General features: G+C 42.9%; 3 protein-coding genes across 4 annotated transcripts in view; 1 reads left to right on the top strand and 2 right to left on the bottom strand.

The window, feature by feature from the left end:
- Positions 1-498: 498 nt before the first annotated feature.
- KLHL23 (kelch like family member 23) lies at positions 499-13401 on the bottom strand. The gene is made up of 4 exons (XM_084812420.1): positions 13220-13401; positions 8611-9822; positions 4258-4410; positions 499-3290 (listed from the first exon to the last, which is right to left on the bottom strand). The coding sequence occupies exons 2-4, from the start codon at positions 9818-9820 to the stop codon at positions 2980-2982; spliced, it is 1674 nt and encodes a 557-aa protein (XP_084668546.1). The 5' UTR covers positions 9821-9822; positions 13220-13401; the 3' UTR covers positions 499-2979.
- CFAP210 (cilia and flagella associated protein 210) overlaps positions 12104-22728 on the top strand; it is a 32447-nt gene continuing 21822 nt past the window's right edge. Inside the window, exons 1-2 of the mRNA XM_084812412.1 lie at positions 12104-12320; positions 18413-18515. The gene's annotated coding sequence lies outside the window, so the exon portion shown is untranslated. The remainder of the gene's footprint in view (positions 12321-18412; positions 18516-22728) is intronic.
- On the bottom strand, positions 16013-22724 carry PHOSPHO2 (phosphatase, orphan 2). Of its 2 annotated transcripts, XM_084812443.1 has the most exons (5): positions 22676-22696; positions 21292-21421; positions 19724-19839; positions 19104-19334; positions 16013-18595 (listed from the first exon to the last, which is right to left on the bottom strand). In XM_084812443.1, the coding sequence occupies exon 5, from the start codon at positions 18572-18574 to the stop codon at positions 17849-17851; it is 726 nt and encodes a 241-aa protein (XP_084668569.1). In that variant the 5' UTR covers positions 18575-18595; positions 19104-19334; positions 19724-19839; positions 21292-21421; positions 22676-22696; the 3' UTR covers positions 16013-17848. The 2 variants fall into 2 exon arrangements, with proteins under 2 accessions (XP_084668569.1, XP_084668565.1); XM_084812439.1 differs by lacking the exon at positions 19104-19334 and having other exon boundaries at positions 22676-22724.

Raw genomic sequence — 22728 nt, 5'->3', positions numbered from 1 at the left:
AAATATCCACTCAGAGAGAAGGGTGCCCACTACATCTTTTTTTGTAAAGAATGTGCATGTTTTTGAATACAAAATCTGTAAGAAAATAAGGTCTATGCACTTGGACTTTTAAAGCGAATTAGTTAAAGTGAGATAATTTCCCCAACTTAGATATATCTATTCCTTGTTTGAATAAGAATGTAGTGCATATGTCTATTGTGTGCACCACACCTCTGGTTTAAAGCCTCCATAGACCTGCATTGCTTGTGACATGCGTATATGCTCTAGTCATGCGTGTGTATGAAGATGCGTGGCAACATTTGACCCATACATAATGATTAAACAACACTCTTATAGCCCTGCTCTTCATCTGGGGGTTAGTGTTGCCTTGTTTGGATCAGTCAAACATGATTGATCTCTTACTGTTGAAACAGTTGAGAAAAATGTGTTAAGGTTACTTCAGGGTAACAGCATTCTTTCCTCTTGATCCAAAAAATACATTCACAAGTCCATTGTTTTCAAGGCAAAGCTGCCATAAATTAGATTAAGCTTTATTTTTCAAAGTAAATTAGCATATTTTGAAAAAGAATTACACATATAGCACATTTCTTAAGTTTCCAGCACTTTGTTTAAATCAGGATTTATCGCAAAAATTAAATCAGCATTGACATAAATGTTGTCAAGTGCACAACACATTTATTCTAAATTAAACTACAGTGAAACAGTAATACAGCAATTGTTATGAGAATCTAAAAACTATACATACATATGTTCCAAGGGCAATATCCAATTTGGCACTAGTGCTAACGTAAATCTCATCGCGCTAGCGCAACTGACCTCTAGAGCAATCCAATAGCATTTGCTGATGCGGCAGGTTTCCCTGGCAAACTTGTGCAAGCAAACACCACTGGCATTGTGCTAGAGGTCACTTATGCTAGCGCAATGTAATTTATGTTAGTGCTGAATTGGATAGTGCCCTATTTCATTTCCACTTCTACAAATAAAATGTTCAAGGTATACTTCTAACACTAATTTCAAAGGTGTCATGACTGGAACAGTTGCACTCTGATTGTAAACATTTACACTAGTGTCTCTGCTTGCACCACTATCATGAACCTACAGTGACAAACCTGTTGGTGATACCCCTTTCCTGGTATTTGTGTTGGTGAAGCAACTTTTGGGAAGTGGGAAATAGCGAGATTTCACAGGGTTTTTTTTTAACCTTGTAAAGGATATACAACTGTGCCAGTATTTTTGAACCAAAAATAGTTATAATTCTTATTTTGTGAGGTATTTGCTCATTGACATTATTGCCCTGATGTCAAAGTGTTCACATATCTGCAGATTAAACAGCCTACTGAAAAGAGCAGAACTATCCAAATAGGCTATAGCACCTCAGCCTAAAACACTTAAAAGTAAGTTCTATTTATTTCAGTACCATTTACTTCCAAACTCCTACCTAGGACAGTAGGATCCTAGACATTTAGGCTGATGATATTTAGATCTGAAAGGCATTAGTTCAACTCCTATACTATGACTCCAATTCATAAATACTAATTCTAATCTGTAGGATGCATTCACACATGATGTTTGAAACAGAGGTAGTCAGGATATCTCCTGAGAAACCTCACCTAATAAAGTTCATGGGTTAAACCTCTTGAAGCCCTGTGAAGTTGTTTGTTACAGTTTTAAGTAGAAACCACTGGTTTTTTAACTATATAGATAACTGCAGATAAGTGATGAGATAATAAACTAGCTTAGAATTTTTATGCTTTCAGACATTTTGGAGACTACAAAGCAGTGAGGAACTTAGACTACATGAATTCGATTTTAGTAAAGAAGCAAAAAGAAAATTTCCAATGATACATCTCAAAATTACATATTCTATATCCCAGTACTATACATTTAGGACAACAGATAAAAATTCTTTTTAATGGTACTATGTAAGCCAAGTTAAGAAAATACAACATATTGTAAGTATCTAGTTATCTTCAGTGGTCTTGACCACAATTGTTAAATAAAATCTTTTAAAAATCATTAAATAAACATTAAATAAATGTTAATCTGAAACATAAATGTGATCTGCAAAAGTAATTTACAAGTATGAAAAAATAATCCATTAGTAGTATTCCAGTCCAACGTTTCTCAAGACCACATAATTCAAGTTTACAGTGCATCCATTGGTCAGTCACAACGCAATAGAACACAAACTTCTGCCCATTCAGAAACAACCATGTATACTGCCAAACCTCCTATGTGCTGTAGTACCCACACCTATATCTTATAGTGATATTATTCATGTGCACTGGTAACTCAAGTATCACTTAAATTCATATATGGGAGCAACTTGTAGTATAGATACGGTAGACACAAATTGCAGGTAGGCATGTTGGTTCATTAGGGGGAAAAAACATCCAAAAGCAACAGTAGCATAATCACTTATTAGGACCAGCTAAGAAGGTTGAAAAGTAATGGCCAACCTACAGAGTTCAGCTGAACTATTTTCAGGATGGATGTTAAGCAAAACAACCTTCAAAAGACACCAATGACAGAGTTGGAAAGACAAAAAGATGTTGAATGCTGTCTGGGCATAATGAAAAGCTCAAGTCTATAGTTTGTAATCTTGAAATGGAATGGAAGAGGCATTACACAGACTTAATTAGGTTAGACCATGCTTGGTGAAAAAAGATCTTCAACAGAGCACAGTCTCACACACACACACACCAATGGCTTCTCAACGTTCGGAAATAGAAAACCCAGCAGTTATTTTGATCTGGCCTTAGTAGTATTCGTAATACACGGGTCCCTAGTAAAGCAGAGAGCTGAAAAGTACCAAAATGTGGTAGTCTTTGAACTGCAACTTAATTTTAGGTTGTGCAGTAGGTATAGTCAATAAAAGCCAAATTGTGCGGTGTTACCTAATTATTGGTAGGTCATTTTCCTCCTGTTCTATGCTCCCCTATGTATTACTTTCTTGTCCTAGAAATGGTATTCTCCTACTTACACATTGTACACACAGACACAGCCATGTGAACGCATAGCACTGGGAAGATTGCCTACAATTTCCCATTTATTGCATTCAGGATCATATTTCTCAATGTTCTGCAAATATGATCCTTTGGAAGAGGAATAGCCCCCTGTTACATAGATGTATCCATTCATGACAACTGCCCCACACTCCATTCTTCTTTCTATCATATCAGCCTTCTGTTTCCACACATTTTGCTCTGGATCATAGCAATCTGTGATTGTAGTTTGTCCACCCACAAGATATAGATCGCTTTCCAGTGCAATAGAACACAATCCATATTCTATAGGGAGAACAGATAAATTACTTAAAACATTGAATAACCATATGAAGAACTAAAAAGCAGTGGCCTTTCATTTGGTAGAAATGCAATAGGACAAGAGGATTAGGGATCATAACCCAAAGCACTGAATTAATGTTTCTCCATTGACTTCAGGGGTTTTTGGAATGGATTCTGGTTTGTGAGGATATTCTGCTTTATTGAGATAAGGGAGATTACCTGATAACCTGTAAATACATGTATTCTCCAGAAAAGCAACTCCTTAAAATGTTATGTGAACAGAAAAGCCAAGCATAACAGGTCCTCTCAATTATTGCAATGTAGAGTAGTTACCTATTGTCAGATTAAGAAAAACATGCAGACCATTTTCGTTTTCTCTCTCTATCCCTAGTTATAGTTTAATGCTACACCAGCTTCTGCACTGAGTACTCAGATTCTTCGGGCATTTACCATCTTCAGCTGCTGTGCATATCTGAGCCATGTTCTCGTGGACTGTAATTTCCAACATATCTATTCTAGAGCAGATCTAGCAGTCCCATTGGCTTCAAGTTCAACTGAGTAAATTGTAGAGGACTTCAGACAGTAGAAGGGATACTTCATCTTTTTCAGTATCACTTTGAGGTTAACCATTCTAAAACAGATGGGCAACACATAGCCCTCTTGTCACTACTTTCCTGCTTAGAGTGGACAGGTGAACAGGCAGCAACAGGTGAGGAGGAGGAGGCGGCAGCAGCTCAGGGAGTCAGCAGTGGGTACTTTACTGGGGTGGGGACCTTGGCAGGTGCCAGGTGATAACAATACTCAGGGCTGGCATCAGGGATTGGCAATAGGCCATGGGCTTTTGAATGACAGCACGACATGTTGGTGCAAATCAGTAGAGTGGTTTCAGGGATTTTTGATGGAGAAAGACAGACAAATTGCTGTGTTTGGAATGTGATTACTCAAACTGATAAGAAAAAGTAAACCTTACCTGGATATGGACTGGTGGTGATTATGTTCCATTCATTAGTATCAGAGTGGTAGCTTTGAACTTTGTCATAAGTGCAGCTTCCCCGATAGCCATAGTGACCTCCGGTGACATAGATTACTTCGTTCAGGACACAAGCTGTGGCATTTCCAACCCCTGTTTAGTAATACTGACTTTGTGAAAGGCTTCCAAAAAGAGAATAATATTCACCATAATTTCCATCAATAGGTTACTAAGGGCACAATCCTATTCAGATAGGCGGCCACCTCCGAACTCGGAGGCAACCACCTATCCAATGCAGGGCAGGAGAAGCATGGAGGGGATCGTTCCCTCCGTGCTTCTCCTGCCCTGCATTTTTGGCTAGACAGCCAATTGTGGCTGTCTAGCTGCGGGAGGGTAGAACGGGGTAGGAGGCTACTGTACGACACATTGGATGTGTTGTACAGGCATTTCCGCCTGCCCCGAAACGCCCCTTTTCAGCCACTCCGCATTCCTCTTGTGAGCACGGAGCATGGGGCTGTTCCATGCTGTTTTGGAGGCAGCGCAGAAGTGGGGGGAGGTCAGTTCCCCAGGAACTGACCTTGGAGCACAGGTTCCGAGGTCGGTTCCCGAAAACCCAGATATCCTCTGGCCATCTAGCCGCTGTCTAGCGGCCATAGGTTTGCTCCCTCCTACAACTAATTTTATAAATGTAATTATACAATTACATAAATAGTAATGAATTTGTAATCAATTAGTAAGTAATTAGTAATATATAGATATAACAAATATAAATACAAAAATACATATTCAGGATTTAAAATATATTCATAATAAAGTATATACTAAAGACAGCCTGAAATATCAATATTGTCAGGTGTGTTTCTGAATGCAGGGAGTGGGATAGCAGTAGGGATGTACGAAAACCACTTACCTTTCGGGGATTATGCTGATGGTGGGGGGGAAGGCGCTCTGCCCCTCTCCCTGGAATCCTGGACGGGGGGGGAGGGGCTCCGTTCCTCCCCCCCCGGAATCCTGGCTGGCCGGCTGTGCTCTGCAGAGATTCTGCGGAGCCGCCGGCCAGCTCCGCCAGCAGCCGGACATCCAGCCGCTGGCTAGCAGGGACGCAAATGGCGGCGGCTGTAGCCGCCGCCGTTTGCGTCCCTGCAGTCAGCCGTGATAGGCTACATAAATGTTTACATAGCCTATCACGGCTGACTTTAAAAAAAAAACAAAAAACGCGTTTTTTTTTTTAAGTCAGCCGTGATAGGCTACGTAAATCTTTACGTAGCCTATCACTTTTTTTTTTTTTTTAAACCTGGAAATGGCTGCAGCGGCAGCCGGTTGGAAGACCAGCTGTCACCGCCGAACCGCCGCCAGGAAGATCCGCCCAAGGTAAGTCCAGTCCAGGGGGGGGCGGGCCATTCCACCACCGATTTCGGGGGGCCAAATGCGCTGGTATTCGGCCTCCCCAAGATCCGTGGCGGAACTTTCGTACATCCCTAGATAGTAGTTCAGATTCTGAAGGAGAACTGCCGGACATGGGGGAGATGTTTTCCCAGGCTGGTCCAGACATGATTAGGCCAGCTTCTCAGGTTACAAATGTCCAGCTGGCTGAGGATAAGGGTCCCTCTTCCCCCTCCTACCACCCGGGAGTGAACAGGGGGAGGCGGGGTTTGGGGAGTCTGATCTAATAGATGCCAGGAGCAGAGCAAAGAGAGAGAAGGCAGGGGCGGAACTTAAGATGGTCTACCGGATTGGTCTTGCATGAAAAGCTGTGCTTAGAGGCCTCACGAGAGAGAGGGACCTCCCCACTCTTAATTTAGGCTCCTGAGATCACCTTCTCATAATTACCTTTTGAATCCCCTGAAGGCATTCCTTGTAGACTGAGAGTCACTAGGAATTTGCATCTGTATGACCCTGTGAAGTAATGGATTAAAAGCTGTAGACTGAAGCCTCTTGTCTGTGCATGTTTCAGCGTTTGAAGTAAAGTGGGGCAAAACAGGGGAGAGGGACATGACCCTATTGATTCTCCTGGACCTCTCAGCGGCTTTCGATACCATCGACCATGGTATCCTTCTGGATAGGTTGTCTGGGTTGGGAGTAGGAGGCACTGCACTACAGTGGTTCCGCTCCTACTTGGATGGCCGATTCCAGAAGGTGGTGCTGGGGGATTACTGCTCTGTGCCATGGCAATTGTGCCATGGGGTTCCACAGGGCTCTATTTTATCCCCCATGCTGTTTAACATCTACATGAAACCGCTGGGGGAGGTTATCCGGAGGTGTGGGCTGAGGTGCCATCAATATGCAGATGACACCCAGCTCTACCTCTCTTTTACATCAAAACCAGGTGAGGCAGTGACTGTTCTGAATCAGTGCCTGGGCATGGTAATGGACTGGATGAGGGCTAATAAACTGAAACTCAATCCAGACAAGACGGAGGTACTGTTAGTGGGTGGTTCGTCTGCCCAGCTAGGTGATATTCAACCTGTTCTGGAGGGGGTTGCACTCCCCCTAAAGGATCAGGTTCGTAGTTTGGGGGTGCTCTTGGATCCAGAACTGTCACTTGAGGCACAGGTGAACTCAGTGGCACGGAGCACTTTTTATCAGCTTAGGCTGGTATACCAACTACGCCCTTATCTGGACAGAGATAGCCTTGCTACAGTTATCCATGCTCTGATAACTTCTCATCTGGATTACTGCAATGCGTTATATGTGGGGCTGCCTTTGAAAACAGTCCGGAAACTTCAGCTGGTCCAAAATAGGGCAGCAAGATTGTTAACAGGGACTGGCCTGCGAGCTCATATTACGCCAGTACTTTTCCAGCTGCACTGGCTGCCAGTCCATTTCTGGGCCCGATTCAAAGTGCTGGTGTTAACATTCAAAGCCCTTAATGGCTTGGGGCCAGGTTACCTGAAGGATCGCCTCCTCCCATATGTGCCTGCCCGGACCTTAAGATCATCATCAGCGGCCCTTCTCCGTGAGCCCCTGCCAAAGGAAGTGAGGCGGGTGGCTACTAGGAGGAGGGCTTTTTCTGCTGTGGCACCCCGGCTCTGGAATGAGCTCCCTAGTGAAGTTCGCCTGGCGCCTACATTGTATTCCTTTCGGCGCCAGGTGAAGACCTTTTTATTTTCCCAGGCATTTTAGCATTTTAGCTTTCTAAATTTTTATCTTTGCTGTTTTAAATCTGTATTTTAAACTCCTGCACTGCTGCTAGGTTTTATTGTGGTTGTATTGTTATATTGTGGTTTTAATTTTCTGTATATTTTAAATTGTTTTATTGTGCGTTGCTTGGATTTAATTTTTGTGAACCGCCCAGAGAGCTTTGGCTATTGGGCGGTATAGAAATGAAATAAATAAATAAATAAACAAACAAACAAATAAATAAATAAACGAATCCTGACAAATGTAACCACACTAATGCAATAAACAACTGATATTGTTCTGGTTTATGTTAAAAACTTACAAGATTTGTGTACTGTTTGTATTTGATTATACAGCTCTAGTTTTGCAGTGCTTAAAGAAACAAAGTAGGTATAGCAATATTTTTTGCCGATCTAGTCTTGTTAAAAGTGCACAAGTTTATAGTCTTCACGATATTTTTATTGAGACAGAAGACCACAGAAAAACTGCAAACCATTTAATACTTACTAGCAGAAGGCTCTCTTTTTTCCAGGTATACACATGGAATAATATCCCAAACCCTTATCAGTCTTAAATATGTTATGTATAATTTATTACGACAAACTAATAAACATAACTAATGTTCTTTATATGGAAAATAGCTTAAGGGCGCAATGCTTTGCATGTTTAGGCAGAAAAAAGTCCTACAACTCCCAGCATGCCCAAGCCAGCCTTGCTTCCTGGAGAATGCTGGGAGTTGTTTAGAAAGAAAACAGTTTCTCTTCTTTACAAAGAAAAAAGTTCTACATGCATAGGATTGCACCCTAAGCAACCAAAGTTTAGGACTGCATTTTACCTGAATATTGTTGCAATCAAACACAACTTTTCACTATATGCTCTAATTTACATTTCATACACTTCCTTTCATTACCATGAGGTTGCAATGTTTTAATTAGACTGCCTTTTGAATCTGGAGTAGGGAATAAGTGGTCCTCCAGATGTTGTTGGCTGGCAGCTCACATCAACCATAGCCAGCATAGCCAATCCTGAGGGATGATGGGAGCTTCAGTCCAACAATATCTGGGAAGCCACACATTCCCCATTTGTGTTTTAAACCCTGAAGAAAAATAAAGTGTGCACAACCGGGGGGAGGGGAGGGAAATAAGGTAGCGTCTTTAGATTATTCCTGGATATTTAAAAGGCAAGTGCAAAAATCATCATCACCATACATGAAACATGCATTATGTCACATACCTTTAATCATGTTTGCAATAGGGGCCCACTTCTTTTTTAAAGGATCATATAATTCTGCTTCTTCAGCTGGAGCCCCTTTTCTGTAACCACCTAAAGCATAGATACAGCCACTCAAGGTAACTGCACAGTGGTAATACCTTGCATTAAGCATAGGGCAGCCTTCAATCCATTCATCAGCTTCACAGTTGTATATCCACATTATATCAAGAGCTTCTATATTGTCTGTTCTATAACCCCCCGTCACATAAATGTTGGGTCCCAGACTAGTAACTGCATAACTTTCCCTTGCATGGTCTGGCATATCTGCTCCCTGGATCCAAGCATTGGTTATTGGATCCCATACATGCACCTCAGATAATGGGTGCCAATAATACCCTCCAATCACATACATAGCGGCTGTAGACCGTGTAGAAACTGCTTTTGGATTGGGACTTAGTGCATTGTGTATTAGAGACCTGATCTTGTTTTCATTTAACCAACGTTTCTTGTGCAAGGTTAGGGCTGACCTCAAATACATTTCATCTAAAGCTATTTCAAGACAGCGTAGGAGATCATAAATGTACTCAGTTCTTTTGTCCACATCATAGGCTATCCACTTAATAATGGGCTCTACTGCTGCCTCTTTCCAAATGCCGAGATTTTTTCTGGAGAGAATAAACTGGAGTTTCTCACTGCTGATTTCCAGAAATTCTTCCTGCCTCCACACTTCGTCAAATCTAGATAATAATATCCTCCTAGATTCCTTCTCTAGCTCTGAACAGACATGGTATTCTGCAAAGGAGTGCATCCCTAGGCAGTTGTCAATGTCTAAGTGCCTTATCAGAAACTGTTCACAGGCTTTTTTAACTGAAGTAAACTGAAGGAGATCTGCAGCTTGGAGGAGGCTTTGAACATTTCTCTTTGTTATTTGAATCTCCGATGTGTATGCATACATCACCAAGGGTTCCAGTACTGTGGGACTGAGCCCAGAAAGTTTGATCTGGTTTTTCGACTTTTCTTTCATGTCAGAGGTGAACATGGCTTTGAAATAGTTGCTGCAAGCAGCTAATACAGCTTTATGGCAATGGAAAGTCACACCCGTTGCACACTGTAGTGTAATATCAGTGAATAAACCTTCAAGGTAGAACGTTCTGAATGCATCCAAGAACTCCACAGGATGAGAGAGGTCTTTGTATATATAGGTATATTCCTCCTGCTTGGTCAATGCCATTACTGCAATAAAATATTAGAAATGGTAAGGCAATGAAATTCATAAAGCCCATTCCGACACATGTTCACTCAGAAGTAAGTCCTATCGATTTCAATGGGATGTACTCCCAAATATATGATGGCAGAGTTTATTTGTCAGGTAAAGAGCACATTTCAAAATACAACACTCAAGGGTGATACTTCTCATCCTTAAAGCCCTCCACGGCCTTGCCCCCCTCCTCCATCTCTCCACTCCTGTGTAATGACATATATGTGCCACTGACCTCTGCTTGTCCAGCTCCACCACCATCAGCCATCCGAAGGTCTCTTGTTGCTCTCTCAAACACCCCTTTCTTTCTCACTATCCCTGGTGCAAGAATATGATGCCACCATTCTTACTTCCTTCAAATCCCTCTTCAAAACCCACCTTTTCCATGAATAGGACTTACTCCTTAGTAAGAGTGGTTAGGATTTTGTCAAAACACACTATTATCAATCATAGCTGGAAAGGCCAACTATCTCCTAGTAAAAGAATGTACAAACACATTCATTTACAAATCAATTTAGGGAGCAATCCTATGGCTGCTACTCAGCAGCTAGACGGCCATAGGATAGGTCAGTTCCCTGAGAACTGACCTCCACCCCCTCCCGCACTGCCTCATAGGCAGCGCAGAATGGCCCTGTGCTCTGAAGAGGAGCGTGGAATGGCAAAAACGGGGCATTCTGGGGGGGGTGTCAGAGCTGGGAAGTCGGAAATGCCTACGCATTGTCCAGCTGCTGCTTCCCGCCCTCTGAGGGAAGCAACTTCTCCAGCCCCCTGAAAATGCTTCACAAAGGGCCATGTGGCCCTTTCAGTGGGAGAAGCAGTGACGCAGGGAGAATGGGGGATCCATGAAAATTGGGCAGAGGCTCTTTGCATGGGCAGAGTTCCATTTATTGAAAGTACATCCACCTGAGGGATCTCCTCTTCTACATAAGCCCCCCACACCACAACCTACTCAGGGCCGGCCCAAAATATTTTGCTGCCTGAGGCACAGCAGCAAATGGTAGCCCTTCACCCACCCAAATTAAGGTGCATAGTACCCAAAGTTAGCTGAATTATTTTGGTACATGTGGAAGAAAATGTGATAAGCATCTCTCCCTTTCCATGGTAGTAGAAATACAATAACAATGTAAATAACTAACAACTTGCTGCCCATTTATGACACCAACATTTGCTGCCTGAGGCTACTGCCTCACTCTGCCTCATGGTAGGGCCAGCCCTGAATCTACTCCTTTCAGCAGAGTCCCCTAACCTTCTGTGTAGGGGCTGAGGAGCTGTCATGAGGAGGAGGGAGCCAGGAAGTTCGTTTCTACCAACCCAGTTGCACACGCCTAAATCCAGATCCAACCCATTGTATAAAATTAATTAACACTGCAATCCTAAACACACTTAGGCTGCAACCCTATACACAATTACCTGGGAGCAAACCCCATTTAACTCAATGTGGCTTACCTCTGAGTAGATATGCATATGATTGCACTGCTACTAAGTAGTATAATCTCCATACAAGTCTACTCAAAAGTAAGCCCCACTAAGTTCAATAAGATTTAGGGTGAAAGTCTATGTATGTTTATTTAGACTTGCCGGCTCGGAAATACTGGGAGTTGTGCGATTTTTGTCTGCCTTAAACATGCATAGGCTCACACCCGTATTCTCAGGTATGTGGGTATGAGATTGCAGCCCAAGCCCCATTTAATGTAATGAGACCTAGTTCTAATCAAACCTGCTTAGGATCACGTGGCACATCGCTAACATACAATCAGTGCACAGCGGTACTATTGCACGACCCCTATTGGTGCTATGGTGAGCAGCGGAGCAGAATGTGTCCTTTCACGATTCCCGCTTTCAAACGTGGCACGCGCACAAAGCCAGCAGGGCAGGGCAACATAATAACATTTCAACAAAACGAAAACGATAAACTGGTGACCTTTGCTCCGTAGAGCTCTGAGGGGGGTCTTGCGTTCTGGAATAATAAAATGCCCTTGTTGATGACGCTGTGGAGCCTTTTCAAAGGCTGATACGCATGAACCAGTGGCGGTCCGGGGGCTATTCTAGGTACTGTTCGTCAGGTGGATAAGCAAACCCTGGCACAAATAATCCAACTGCCTCATTTTCCCCGCCCGACAGTGCTGACAAGGCGGTGTTGACAACAAATCCTCACCGTATCCCAGTGACAGACAACCTCCCCCCGCCGCTCGCCTCATTTGCTAAAGACCCACCTGCTGTCCAAACAGGTTGACGGGAAGACGCAGACTTTCGCTTTACCAAGAAGGGAAAGCGCCGGGCGGGTCAGCTTTCAAACGGAATGAAAACAAAGGAAGGTCGGACGACGACCCTGGCAATCGAAGGCAATTGCGAAGAGGCAAGCCCCCAACCACACATATTCTAACAGGCAGCCTGAGATTGGTCGCAGGGTATTGTGGAAACGCCTCCCCGGCTGCTCCCTCCATGTGGAGCCAGTCACATGGAGTCACCGCAAGTAGGCATTTGCTCCCCTTCTCTGAGAATTAAGGGCAGGCTGTGGGAGTGGGGTGCACACGCACGGGGCAAGGACTTGCGAGGCCCTTTCCGGTGTGCAGCTCTTGCTCGGTTCTCTTTTCCCGGGCAGCCCTCGCCTTACAATGCAAGCCTAGGCATGTCTACTCAAGCACCGTTGAGTTCAATAGAGTTTACTCCCAGGTAAATACAGATAGGATGGCAAGCTTCGGCTGCAATGCTATGCCCACTCACCTGGGAATAGGTCCCACTGAACTCAGTGAGGCTTCCTTCTGAGTAGGCATAAATAGGCTTGCTCTGTTAGTCTCAGAAGAATCGACGAGATCCGGGTCCAACCAACGCGCAGTGGTCGAGGCCGGCGCCGCGCTTGCAGCAGGTTGCAAACTTTGCCTGACCTACGGCGCCGCGCTGCGCCGCTCTCCCGCCCGCCTTCATGCATGCAGTAGCATGGCTGTTAGGCAGTAAGCGCCAATTCCACCCCACCCCAAGTTCAGAGACGCGGGGAGAGGCGCGAACAAGAGCAGCAATGGAGCAGCTATTGCACTTGCTGCTGCTCTTTCCAGGAAGGAACGGAGAAGGGCTAAGCCTTCTGGCCTTCCTCAAGCTCGTAGCAGCCCCTTTGACCATCTTTGGAAGAGATACGGCTTCTCTTCGCTGCTTGCCAGCTATAAGCTATAGAAAGAGCAGCTGGGGTCGAGTGAGGCGGCACCTCCTATTTTGGTGTCTCGGCTGGCTGTTCCCCCTACCCTTCCCTCTCCTCTTCTCCCAACAAGGTCATCTTCAAGCCACGGGCAGTCCAGCCTTCCCCTCCCCCACTGCGAAGCCCGCGCCTGCTGCTCCCAGGAGAGAAAAGGATGCCGTGCCTTTCATAGCTTCTTCTACCTCAGAGCGCCTCTTGCTGCTTTCTTTCCAAGCTGACTGGGCGCTGCAAGTGCTCGAGCTTTGACTCCCCAACACCAGGGCTGGCTCCAGTTTTTGGAGGGCCCTTGGGTAAGGCACCCTCAATGGCCCCCCTCAGGGAGTCTTCTCACCCCCATTGTCACCAGCTGCTCTTGCTCCTCCTCCCCTTTCTCATCCTTGCTGGCTTGACAAGCAGAGAGCCAGCGAGCAAGTCGGCAGTGGTATCTACTGCTGCTCCTTCTCACCACAACTTTTCTCTGAGGGAGAGGCAGGTAAACAAGCAGGTTGCAATGGTGGTGAGCAGCAATTCCAGGGGGTTCTTGTCAACAGACCCCTGCTGGGGTGTGTTCTTGGCACTTGCTTGACCATGCCTACCATTGTCTCCAACCCTGACCAACACTATCAGTCACAAGCTGCACCTCCTCTCCCTACCCACACCCTAAACTGATCAAAGACATGGAGCAGCTTATCCACAATTGGTGTTATGAAAGCAACCTGCTGGGCATGAAGTTGCGTAGATCAGGGGTGGGTAGAAAGTATTGTTCAGTCGTGTCCCACTCTTCGTGACCCCATGGACCATAGCACGCCAGGCCTTCCTGTCCTGCGCTGTCTCCCGGAGCGTGCTCAAGTTGGTAGAAAGTATATCGCCAGATATTTGGGACTACAACCTCCTGACAACTTCCTTCTGGAAGTTGAAGCCCCAGACTTCTGGAGATCTAACTTCTGCCCACCCCTGACTTAAATAGTTCTTTTTCTATGCTATATCAGGATTCAAACCAGCCTGGAAGTCTGCCCCAAAATTCATTCCCCAAATCTGAGATGCATAAAGATCTAGTAGTAGTGACTCAGTGGTGAAGGAGCAGCACTCTGCCCATGCTCACTTAATTCTAACTAATATTACTTTCCATTTCCCAGGATTGTGCTAATGGGCCCCAAAGAGTAAGCCTAGCAAGGTCCTGTCAGATAATCACAGACCCTTAGGAAATAAAGATGATATTTTACAGGACAGGTGGGCAGAAGATAAGACTGTGCTTTGCCATATTTATTTAATTATAGTTATCTAATATTTGTAATGCATTTGACATTTCTATGATTTTTCTCTTTGGTTTTTTTTTGTAAGTTTAATTAAACTGAAAGAAAAAACATCATGGTCCACTAGCAGCCCACATAGCACCTGCTAAGTGTAGGCTTTTTGCCAGGAATGCCGGACTAGCTGACCATGATCTGATTTAGTAAGGCATTTCTCACTTAGCACATACTAGTTTTGTAACTGAAGGAATTCTGAGTAGTCACTCTTGCTTTGTAATACACATTGCTGAACCAGGATTCAAAAACATAAACCATGCAAGAATGAAGTTAACCCCTCACATGGTTTACAGAACACTTGTAACTCCATAAGCTTACATGTGATAGCTTTTTTTACCCTCGATTTTAGAGCACTACTGAGGAGAAAGACTTGTCACAAAGGGAAGTAGGCTTGTCAAAAGCTTCTACAAGGAACAGCTCAATTACACTCACCAGCTTTTATATATTCACGAGGAGAACCTGAGACTTCTTAGAGAATAAACAGAGGTTACATGGGTGGTGACTGAAGAGAGGCCTTCTTGATTGTGGCACCTTATCTTTGCAATGCCCTCCTCAGGCACCTACGCCTCTCTTTGATGCCAGGCAAATACCATTTTTGTTTTCCCAGGGCTTCTAAATATTGGTTGTACTAGTTTTAACTCTTTTGTTGTTCTAACTTGTTGTGAATTTGTTTTAATATTTGTGAGGCACTCTACAAGTAGTAGCACTGAAGGGCAGGGTATAAACTAAATAAATAAATCACCAACTAGGTAAAAGCATGTCAAGTTTCATGGGTGGAGAGGGGAGAGGAGAGGAATGGAGAATTCCTACCAATTATTGACACCATCATCACAGGCAAAGCAAAGGGCAGAACAGGCCAGCTTTTCCAAGTCTAGCATTGGTGCCACCCCCCATATCAAAGTTTCTTTGCCCCATAAAACATGAGAATCAAGGCTCTCCCTCTGTATCTAGGCCCAATCTTAATCCACACAGCACTACATAGTGATCTTTCTTAAGTGGCACTGAACGTTGGAAACAGCATAGCAAAAAAAGGGGGAATGCTGGGAACTGGCTAGAGATATGCTGATAGCAGAACTTAATTTTGGGAAAGGGATTGACTACTAAGGTCAAACCAATTTTCATAAATTTATACTAGGAATGACTCAGAGCAGGGCCTTTTCTGCAGTGGCTCCATAATCTTGCTTGAGAGGCCTGTTAAGTCCATCTTTTTATGGTTCTTAGAAAAATCGGGCTAAATTTAAATTGTTTTTATTTAACCTGATTCCAGAATTTGTTTTATTGTTTTAAGATGTTAATGATGGGATGTATCCAATGTTAGTCCTACTTAGAATAGACCCACTGAAATTAATGAGATAAGTTAAACTAACATTGGATACAAACCAATGATTGTTACCTGTCCTGGGTCAATTGTTGAGGTAAAACAAAAATACCTTAAACAACAGCATTCATTCTTCTCTGATATTCACAAGCATTATCAAAGGGGCAATCTCACTAGAGTGAGCAAATGACTGAGGAATTCTTATTGCGCATGGTTCTTTCAAAACTAGTGAATGCAAAAATCTCAAAGAGCATCATTAGAACCATATCTCTGTACATCAGATCTATTTATACAACTTATCTTATTTCTGTTGATTTATACTGCAGCTGTAGTTTACAATAAAGCCAAAGAATTCAAATTAAACTGTGGTTACTTAATAAAATATTTAATTACATATTATCTATATAAGCATGGATCCTTAAATACAAAACTACAAACAAGATAAATTAAATTTATATCTTTGTTATTTTAAACAATATACAGACTCCAAAAGTTGCAGTAGGCACATGGTATTCAAAGTAACAACTGAGTGAAAGGTGGATCTCCAAGCAAATCCATTGTTCACTATACCAAGCCCTTTAGCCTCAGTATTTAAATTTTAGCAGATAGCTAAGCTAAATAAACTCTTCAAGGGGAAGATTGCCACGAAATTACTGGGATCTGGAAGTCAGCTAGCAACTATCTAGTTTTTGCTCCTTACTCTTCCTTATTCACACTTTCAAAACATACATGTTTCAAAAATTGAAAAAAGCCACTTTACTTAAATATGTATTTCCACATATTATGGACATTTTAACACAATCACCTTCACAATGGGGTAAAAGATCAACACAATACTGTTTATCAATATATACCATTTTCTCCTAAGTTTTAGGAAGATGGATACCATACTCCTCGGTGATACCCTCACAGCTATTAGCAAAAAATCACAAATGTGGTGCCTCACTACACAGAAGATCGCAGCAAGAGCCATCAGAATCGGATTGGTGGCACTGACATTCCTCTTTCCAACTTTATTATATGCAGGACAATCAATCATTTCAGCAAAATCCTAATTTTAGTTTTATGGCTGCAATCCTATGCACTCTTACATGGGATTAAGTCCCACTTAACTTAAGCAGGAATTACTTCCAAGTAAACATGCATAGGATCATGCTGCAAAAATGTAAAGTGCTCTACTACTCGTGACAAGGAGTACATCTCTCTCATTGCCTCTTCCCTTTTAAATTCCTAACAGTAGATTTGCACTGCATGGGCAAGTGAAGTTAAGAGTATGAAACAAGAACCACCTACATTTGATGCTGTGTGCTACATCACCTTTCTCTCTGTGAACAATGCGAGATTGATACTGAACAATGCTGATTAATGCATAAAAGTGTTTTTGTTAAATAGGAGAAGGAAGGGTAGCTGCCATGCTGTGCTGAGATGCACAAGAAATCTCGTGCCACAAAATTAGCCCCAATTTCTAGACTGACTTTGTGACACATGGAAGCAGCTTCCCTCAATAAATAATGCAACAGCGCTATACTCAAATACAGTGGGGAGCTTTAGGTCTCTTGCAAGTAACAGCTGAGGTATGAAGGTGCAAGGGGTTCTTACTGGAGGGACACTGAGAACAGTTAAAACCAACACCCCATGTGAGCAATTCCTTAACCCATAGGGTGACTTGGCAAAATCATACCATCTCATATGGATAGAAAACCACAGCTGCTGGATATCCCATGGTATTGGGATACCATGGTGCAACCTTGGCTTTAGCTCTTGCCACATTTCTACTACCCATCAGTAGCTTTCACCTCTTTGTAGAAGGACTTGGGGCAACATTTTCACCGCTAGAAAAGCATGTTCTGTTATTGTTCTGGGAGCCAGCTACCCTTATTTCCTTGTCCTGTTAATAGAGGAAAACTACTTTTGTGTATCATAAAACAGACCCTATTGATACTTTATCTAATGCAACACAGATGTTACATGGCAACTATATTTAACAATGACTTTGGCATCTGCTTCACTCTATTATGGATTCCTCCCCTTTCTCAGGCATACCTGCCTTCTATTCCATCCCCTTCACCCACTGACTTTGCACAAGGGAAGACAATGAATTAAAGTAGTGTAAACAAAACATTATTTTTTGAACATTCATAAAGAAATGGTCCTACCATGAGAAGATCACAATAGCACCAAGTTATTATTCACCAGTATTATTAGAACTATCCTTTTATAAGTAATTCTAGATAGTCCAGTATCTCAATACCAGATGACCAGATGACAACTGATGCCTCCACTGGAACAAGATTCTGAGACAACTTAGAAATCATTTTCTCCAATATATACCCATGTCTTGGCATAACAACATCACTCTTTTTTAAACACATTACTGGGCACAGATCATTCCCACCATCACCTATATAAATAGTTTTTGAGTATTTCACCCTTGCCTTTAAATGGTTTTCTAAGATTTCTTCTAAGACTTTCCTCTTGCAGAGGTTTATGGGGCACTTTGTGCAATCATGAGCATGACAATTCTGTACAGTAAGATAGCCACAGCCATCAAAACTTGCAGGATTTGTAAACACTTTATCAAACAGTTGACAGACATTAGCAGCTTTTAAAATCCAATCAATAAATATTGCATTGGAATCTGATATAATTATGCAGTCAAAAAAACCTTTGTGTTTGCCAATAAAATCTAGGAGATCTTTCATTCCTGCAGTGAAAGGGATAGCTGTCATAGTCCTTTTCATCTCCTCTTCTCTTACTCCTTTGTCCCCCAGGTATCTGAAGACTCTACCCATATATTCTGTCCAGTGTCCTTTTTGATAGGAGTTTTTTATTTCATCAGGAAGCATTGAACCAGGTGCACATTTCACAATCCAGGTATCACTGTTTTCATCTACAATTGTATGGTCAAAATCAAAAACCAGCAGAACCTTCATTGTAGTTGGATAAATGTAACCCTGTAAATGAGAGAGAACCGTTTGCTTAATTGTTCTATGACTATATAAAACTGATATTATAGTTTGATGGTGTCATAATGACAATTTGACCAAACTATATATAAACAATTATATTACATTTTGGCCATGGTCTTCTGACAATTCTGCCAGAAAAATAATATTTTATCTTATTTACAAATGAAGTTGCATATGACAGTACTTAATGTTTTTGAAAGTATAGGGAATTCACAGGGTACTGGTATCTGCAATATCCCACCATGTTGTGTAGTGATTAAGAGTGGTGGACTAGGGCCGGGAAGACCTAGGTTCAAATCCTCACTTGGCCATGATGCTGACTGGGTGACTAGTCACTCTCTCTCAGCCTAACCTATTTCACAGGGTTGTTGCAAGAATGACATGGAGGGGAAGGAACCATGTATGTTGCACTGAGGTCCTTTGAGGAAAGGTGGGATATAAATAAGAGAAAATTTTATGTGATCTGTTTGGAATGTGCAAGTATTTATCATACCTTATAGACTTCAAATCGAGGTGTAATCCAGGTGTAATCCAGACTTCAAATCCAGGTGTATAGTTTGTACAAACTATGATTTGCTAGGTTCAGACAAAATGGCAAACTGCATTGAAAGTTTTTAATCTCCTCTCCTTGCACATGAAGAAGGGAGCATAATGCTCACTGCAGCTCATGCTCGTAACAACAAAGCATAGTTTGTTATTATATCTGAATCAGGCCAGTGTGTACCTGCAGGGAATCCACACACGTATTTCACACACACATGTTATTATACCATGTGTACACTTTACAAATATGATGCAACAAGTTGAGGCCAATGAAGGCTCCTCAGTTTGCATTTCACAAATGCACATCTGGTGAAATGACTGTGTTTCTTTATCTCTCTTATTACAAGATAATATTCATGAATGCATATTCATGTTAAACCGAGTAGTGTTGTGTGTGAAGCAAAACAGAGATATATACGAAGTCAAAGTCAAAACAAAGATATAAGACATTTGGTTATATTTTCAAGATGTAAAGAAGTGCCTTGTGAAATCTTTCCAATATAATAACAATGCATATTTTTTTTTACAAAGGAAAAGAAACTAACAATAAAACAACACAATTATACTCACTGGTTGATGCTGGGATATTTGAAAACTGAATTCATTGGAGGGTCTCAAATAAAAAACGGTGAAAGTATTGCAGTTCTCTCACAACTCCAACATGAATATAGGTCACTTTATAATAGCTGCACATAAAGAGAAGACTGACATTATCCTGTCCTTTCTCCAAGGAGGTCAGGGTGATATACACGGTTCTCCCCCCTGCCCCAATTTCATACTCACAACAACCCTGTGAGGTACAGTAGGCTTAGAGATAATTACTAGCCTAAAACCACCCAGTGAGGTTCATAGATAAGTGAGGATCTGAACTCAGGTCTCCCTAGTCTTAGTCCAACATTAGGAGTGTGAGCCCAGTTTCTTTCACGATTAGAAAAAACATGATGCGATGACAGAATTACTCTAATCATATATTGAAGAACCTGGAACATATCCCCAACTGCCAAGGGCCAGTAAACTCTGCAGATCATCAGACGGGCTGCTTTTGTAGGCATCTTTCCCATAGGAGTCCCTGAAACCATCTGCAGCTCCTTTTGCTTCCTCCCTGTAGAGGGAAGGAAGTGTCTAGAATCTAGACTATAACATAAACTGTTGGGGCTTTTATGGATTTTAATAAGCCAATCTTGGCTGAAAAGCAGCAAATAAATAGAAATACATAAATAGTATTTATTTTATTACAACATTTCTATACCGCTCCACATCTAAACAGATTCTGGAGTGGTAGACAAGATATGAAACGAACAAAAGATAAAAAGAATGAAACATGATATTAAAATTCTTTAAAAATAGAGTGCCAGTAAAACCAAGGCTAGTTAACCAAGGAAGGCTTCCTGGAAAAGAGCTGTTTTCAGGAGGCCGCCAAAACAACCCAGTGTTGGCACCTGCCTGACCTCCAGAGGCAGGGAGTTCCATAGGAAGGGAGCCACTGCACTGAAGGCTCTTCTCCAGGTGGACTCCAGTCAGGCCATAGGTCCATGTGGAACCACCAGGAGCATGCCCCTCTGATCACTGCAGTGATTGGGCAGGTTGGTAAGGGAGAAGGCACTCCCTCAGGTATCCTGGCCTCAAGTTGTTTAGGGCTCTGTATACTAGTACCAAAACCTTAAACCTGGGCTGGTAATGAATAGGCAGCCAGTGCAGTTCCCTCAACAAAGGAGTATTGTGCCTGATATTGATTTACTATGAGAACAGGAACAGAACTTTGGTAATTAATGCTTCAGTTTGCTTTGAAAGTGTCTATCTTTAATCCTATGCATACTATTCCAGGTATTCTCGAGCAAACATGATGTGTAGGATCTGGCTGTTCATTAGAGTAGATCAGTTACGAAGCAATTGTGGAATGTGGTTACTTTAGAGACTGCATATGAACTAAACCCAGGGCAAAATGAAATACTGCATTCAGACAAACATTTAAAGTAAAACTGTCAACAGTAACTCTTTGACTTGCTTTTGTATTCTTCATACACAGGCAATACATAGGATAGGACTTTACTTCCCGTTTCCATTCCATGTAAACTGCATGGCACGGACAGCCTTACTCTCTTAAGCTCCCCACAATCTCTGTAGCAAATATCACTTACATGTCAGGATAAATGTTTCACTATGGAGAGTTGTGACAGATTTATGGCAAGTAGGGTTCCTCATTCAGCTGGCAGCTCTTCCCTTCCTAAGTAGTAGACAGTAGGGCAAATGCTCATAACTAGTCTTGTTCTATGGAGAGAAAAGACAGAAGTAATGTGGTTAGCTGCCCAGCATCAAGTACCCACCTGGCATTTCCCAGCCAAGGTGGTCCCTGTTTCCTATCACTGCTGCCACAGGTCTCTTTAAGAGCCATGGAGCCCTGAGGGGAGGACAGTGAAGGCAGAGGAGCCTATCAGATTCATATATTTGATATATTTAATATATATTTAAAGCCATCAATTAAACATATGTAAGCCATCAATTAAACATATTCTTAGCAAAGGCAGCTACTGGTAACAAAGATTTTCAACCCCACTGGTATACACATTCTTAGGGGTTTTGTAATAATTACCTTGGGGATTTTTTTTAAAGTGGAGAGGCAATTCATAAACATACGATGTGAACAAATAAATATGGTATGCCTTCCTATCACAGCTTTTGCATTTGCCATGTGTCTTAAGCAGGGACAGAGAATGAGTAGCCTTCTAGAAGTTGAACTACAACTCCCATCAGCCCTAACCAATGGCAAGGGATGATGGGAGTTGTAGACCACCCAACAACATATGGAGAGACAAATGTTCCCTATTCCTGGCCTTAAGGACACAGCACTACAGTGGAAGGCCATGGGGATATCACCAACGGGGAGTAACCACAGCAGTTATAAGAATAACACTCCCCCCATGCACAGTGGGAACTCGTTACGGGGTAATACAATAGTCCACACAAGTAGTAAGAGCCAGGGCTAAACCAGAGGCAGAGCCGGCCCTACCATTAGGCAGAGCGTGGCGCCTGCCCCAGGCAGTAGATTTCGAGTATGTGGAGAAGGGCAGAAAATTGCTAGCTGCTGTGTCTGTTATGATTACATTTTTACTTCCAAGGAGGGGGGCGACTCTTGTGGCATTTTCTGCCTCAAGTGGTCAAGTAAGGTCTCTGGCCGCGGGTACAGTGCACCTTGACCTGGGAAGGGGGCGCACCATTTGCGGCGCCTCCGCCTCGGGCAGCAAAGTATCTCGGGCCAGAGGGCTCGTTATCTATTGCGTGGGCGAACCCCGAGAACTGGGCAAATGCTCCCGCACTCGCGGGTTGTCCGTCCGCCGAGCCCCCGCCCCGGCTCTGAAGCGTTGCGGGCCGCTCAGCGGCGGTTTGGGTGGCGACCGCGCGCGGGCCCTGGCGCGAGGGACGGAGCGCGTGAGTGAGGGAGGGGTGACGTGGTGGTGCTGGCTCAGAATTTGTGGGAGGTGGAGAGAAAAGGAGGACCCCACTCGCGCGGTCGGCCGAACTGACCTGCAACGCCTTTTCCAAGCCGGGTCACGTGAGTTCCCATACTGCTCTCGCGC

Source organism: Heloderma suspectum, chromosome 1 (genome assembly GCF_057233095.1).
Source record: "Heloderma suspectum isolate Gila_16-S chromosome 1, 16-S_ref, whole genome shotgun sequence".
NCBI classification, from domain to species: Eukaryota; Metazoa; Chordata; class Lepidosauria; order Squamata; family Helodermatidae; genus Heloderma; species Heloderma suspectum.
Note: the sequence above shows the minus strand (reverse complement) of the source record. Positions and strands in the feature narration are given on the sequence as shown.

Bases quoted from the DNA above. Each gene is read 5' to 3' on its own strand.
- KLHL23 (XM_084812420.1), bottom strand. From the start codon at position 9,820: ATGGCATTGACCAAGCAGGAGGAATATACCTATATATACAAAGACCTC. The intron at 4,411-8,610 runs GTATGTGACATA...ATTACTAAACAG, and splicing joins TATTGCAAACATGATTAAAG to GGGTTGGAAATGCCACAGCT. The intron at 3,291-4,257 runs GTAAGGTTTACT...TTCTCCCTATAG, and splicing joins CACCACCAGTCCATATCCAG to AATATGGATTGTGTTCTATT.
- PHOSPHO2 (XM_084812439.1), bottom strand. From the start codon at position 18,574: ATGAAGGTTCTGCTGGTTTTTGATTTTGACCATACAATTGTAGATGAA.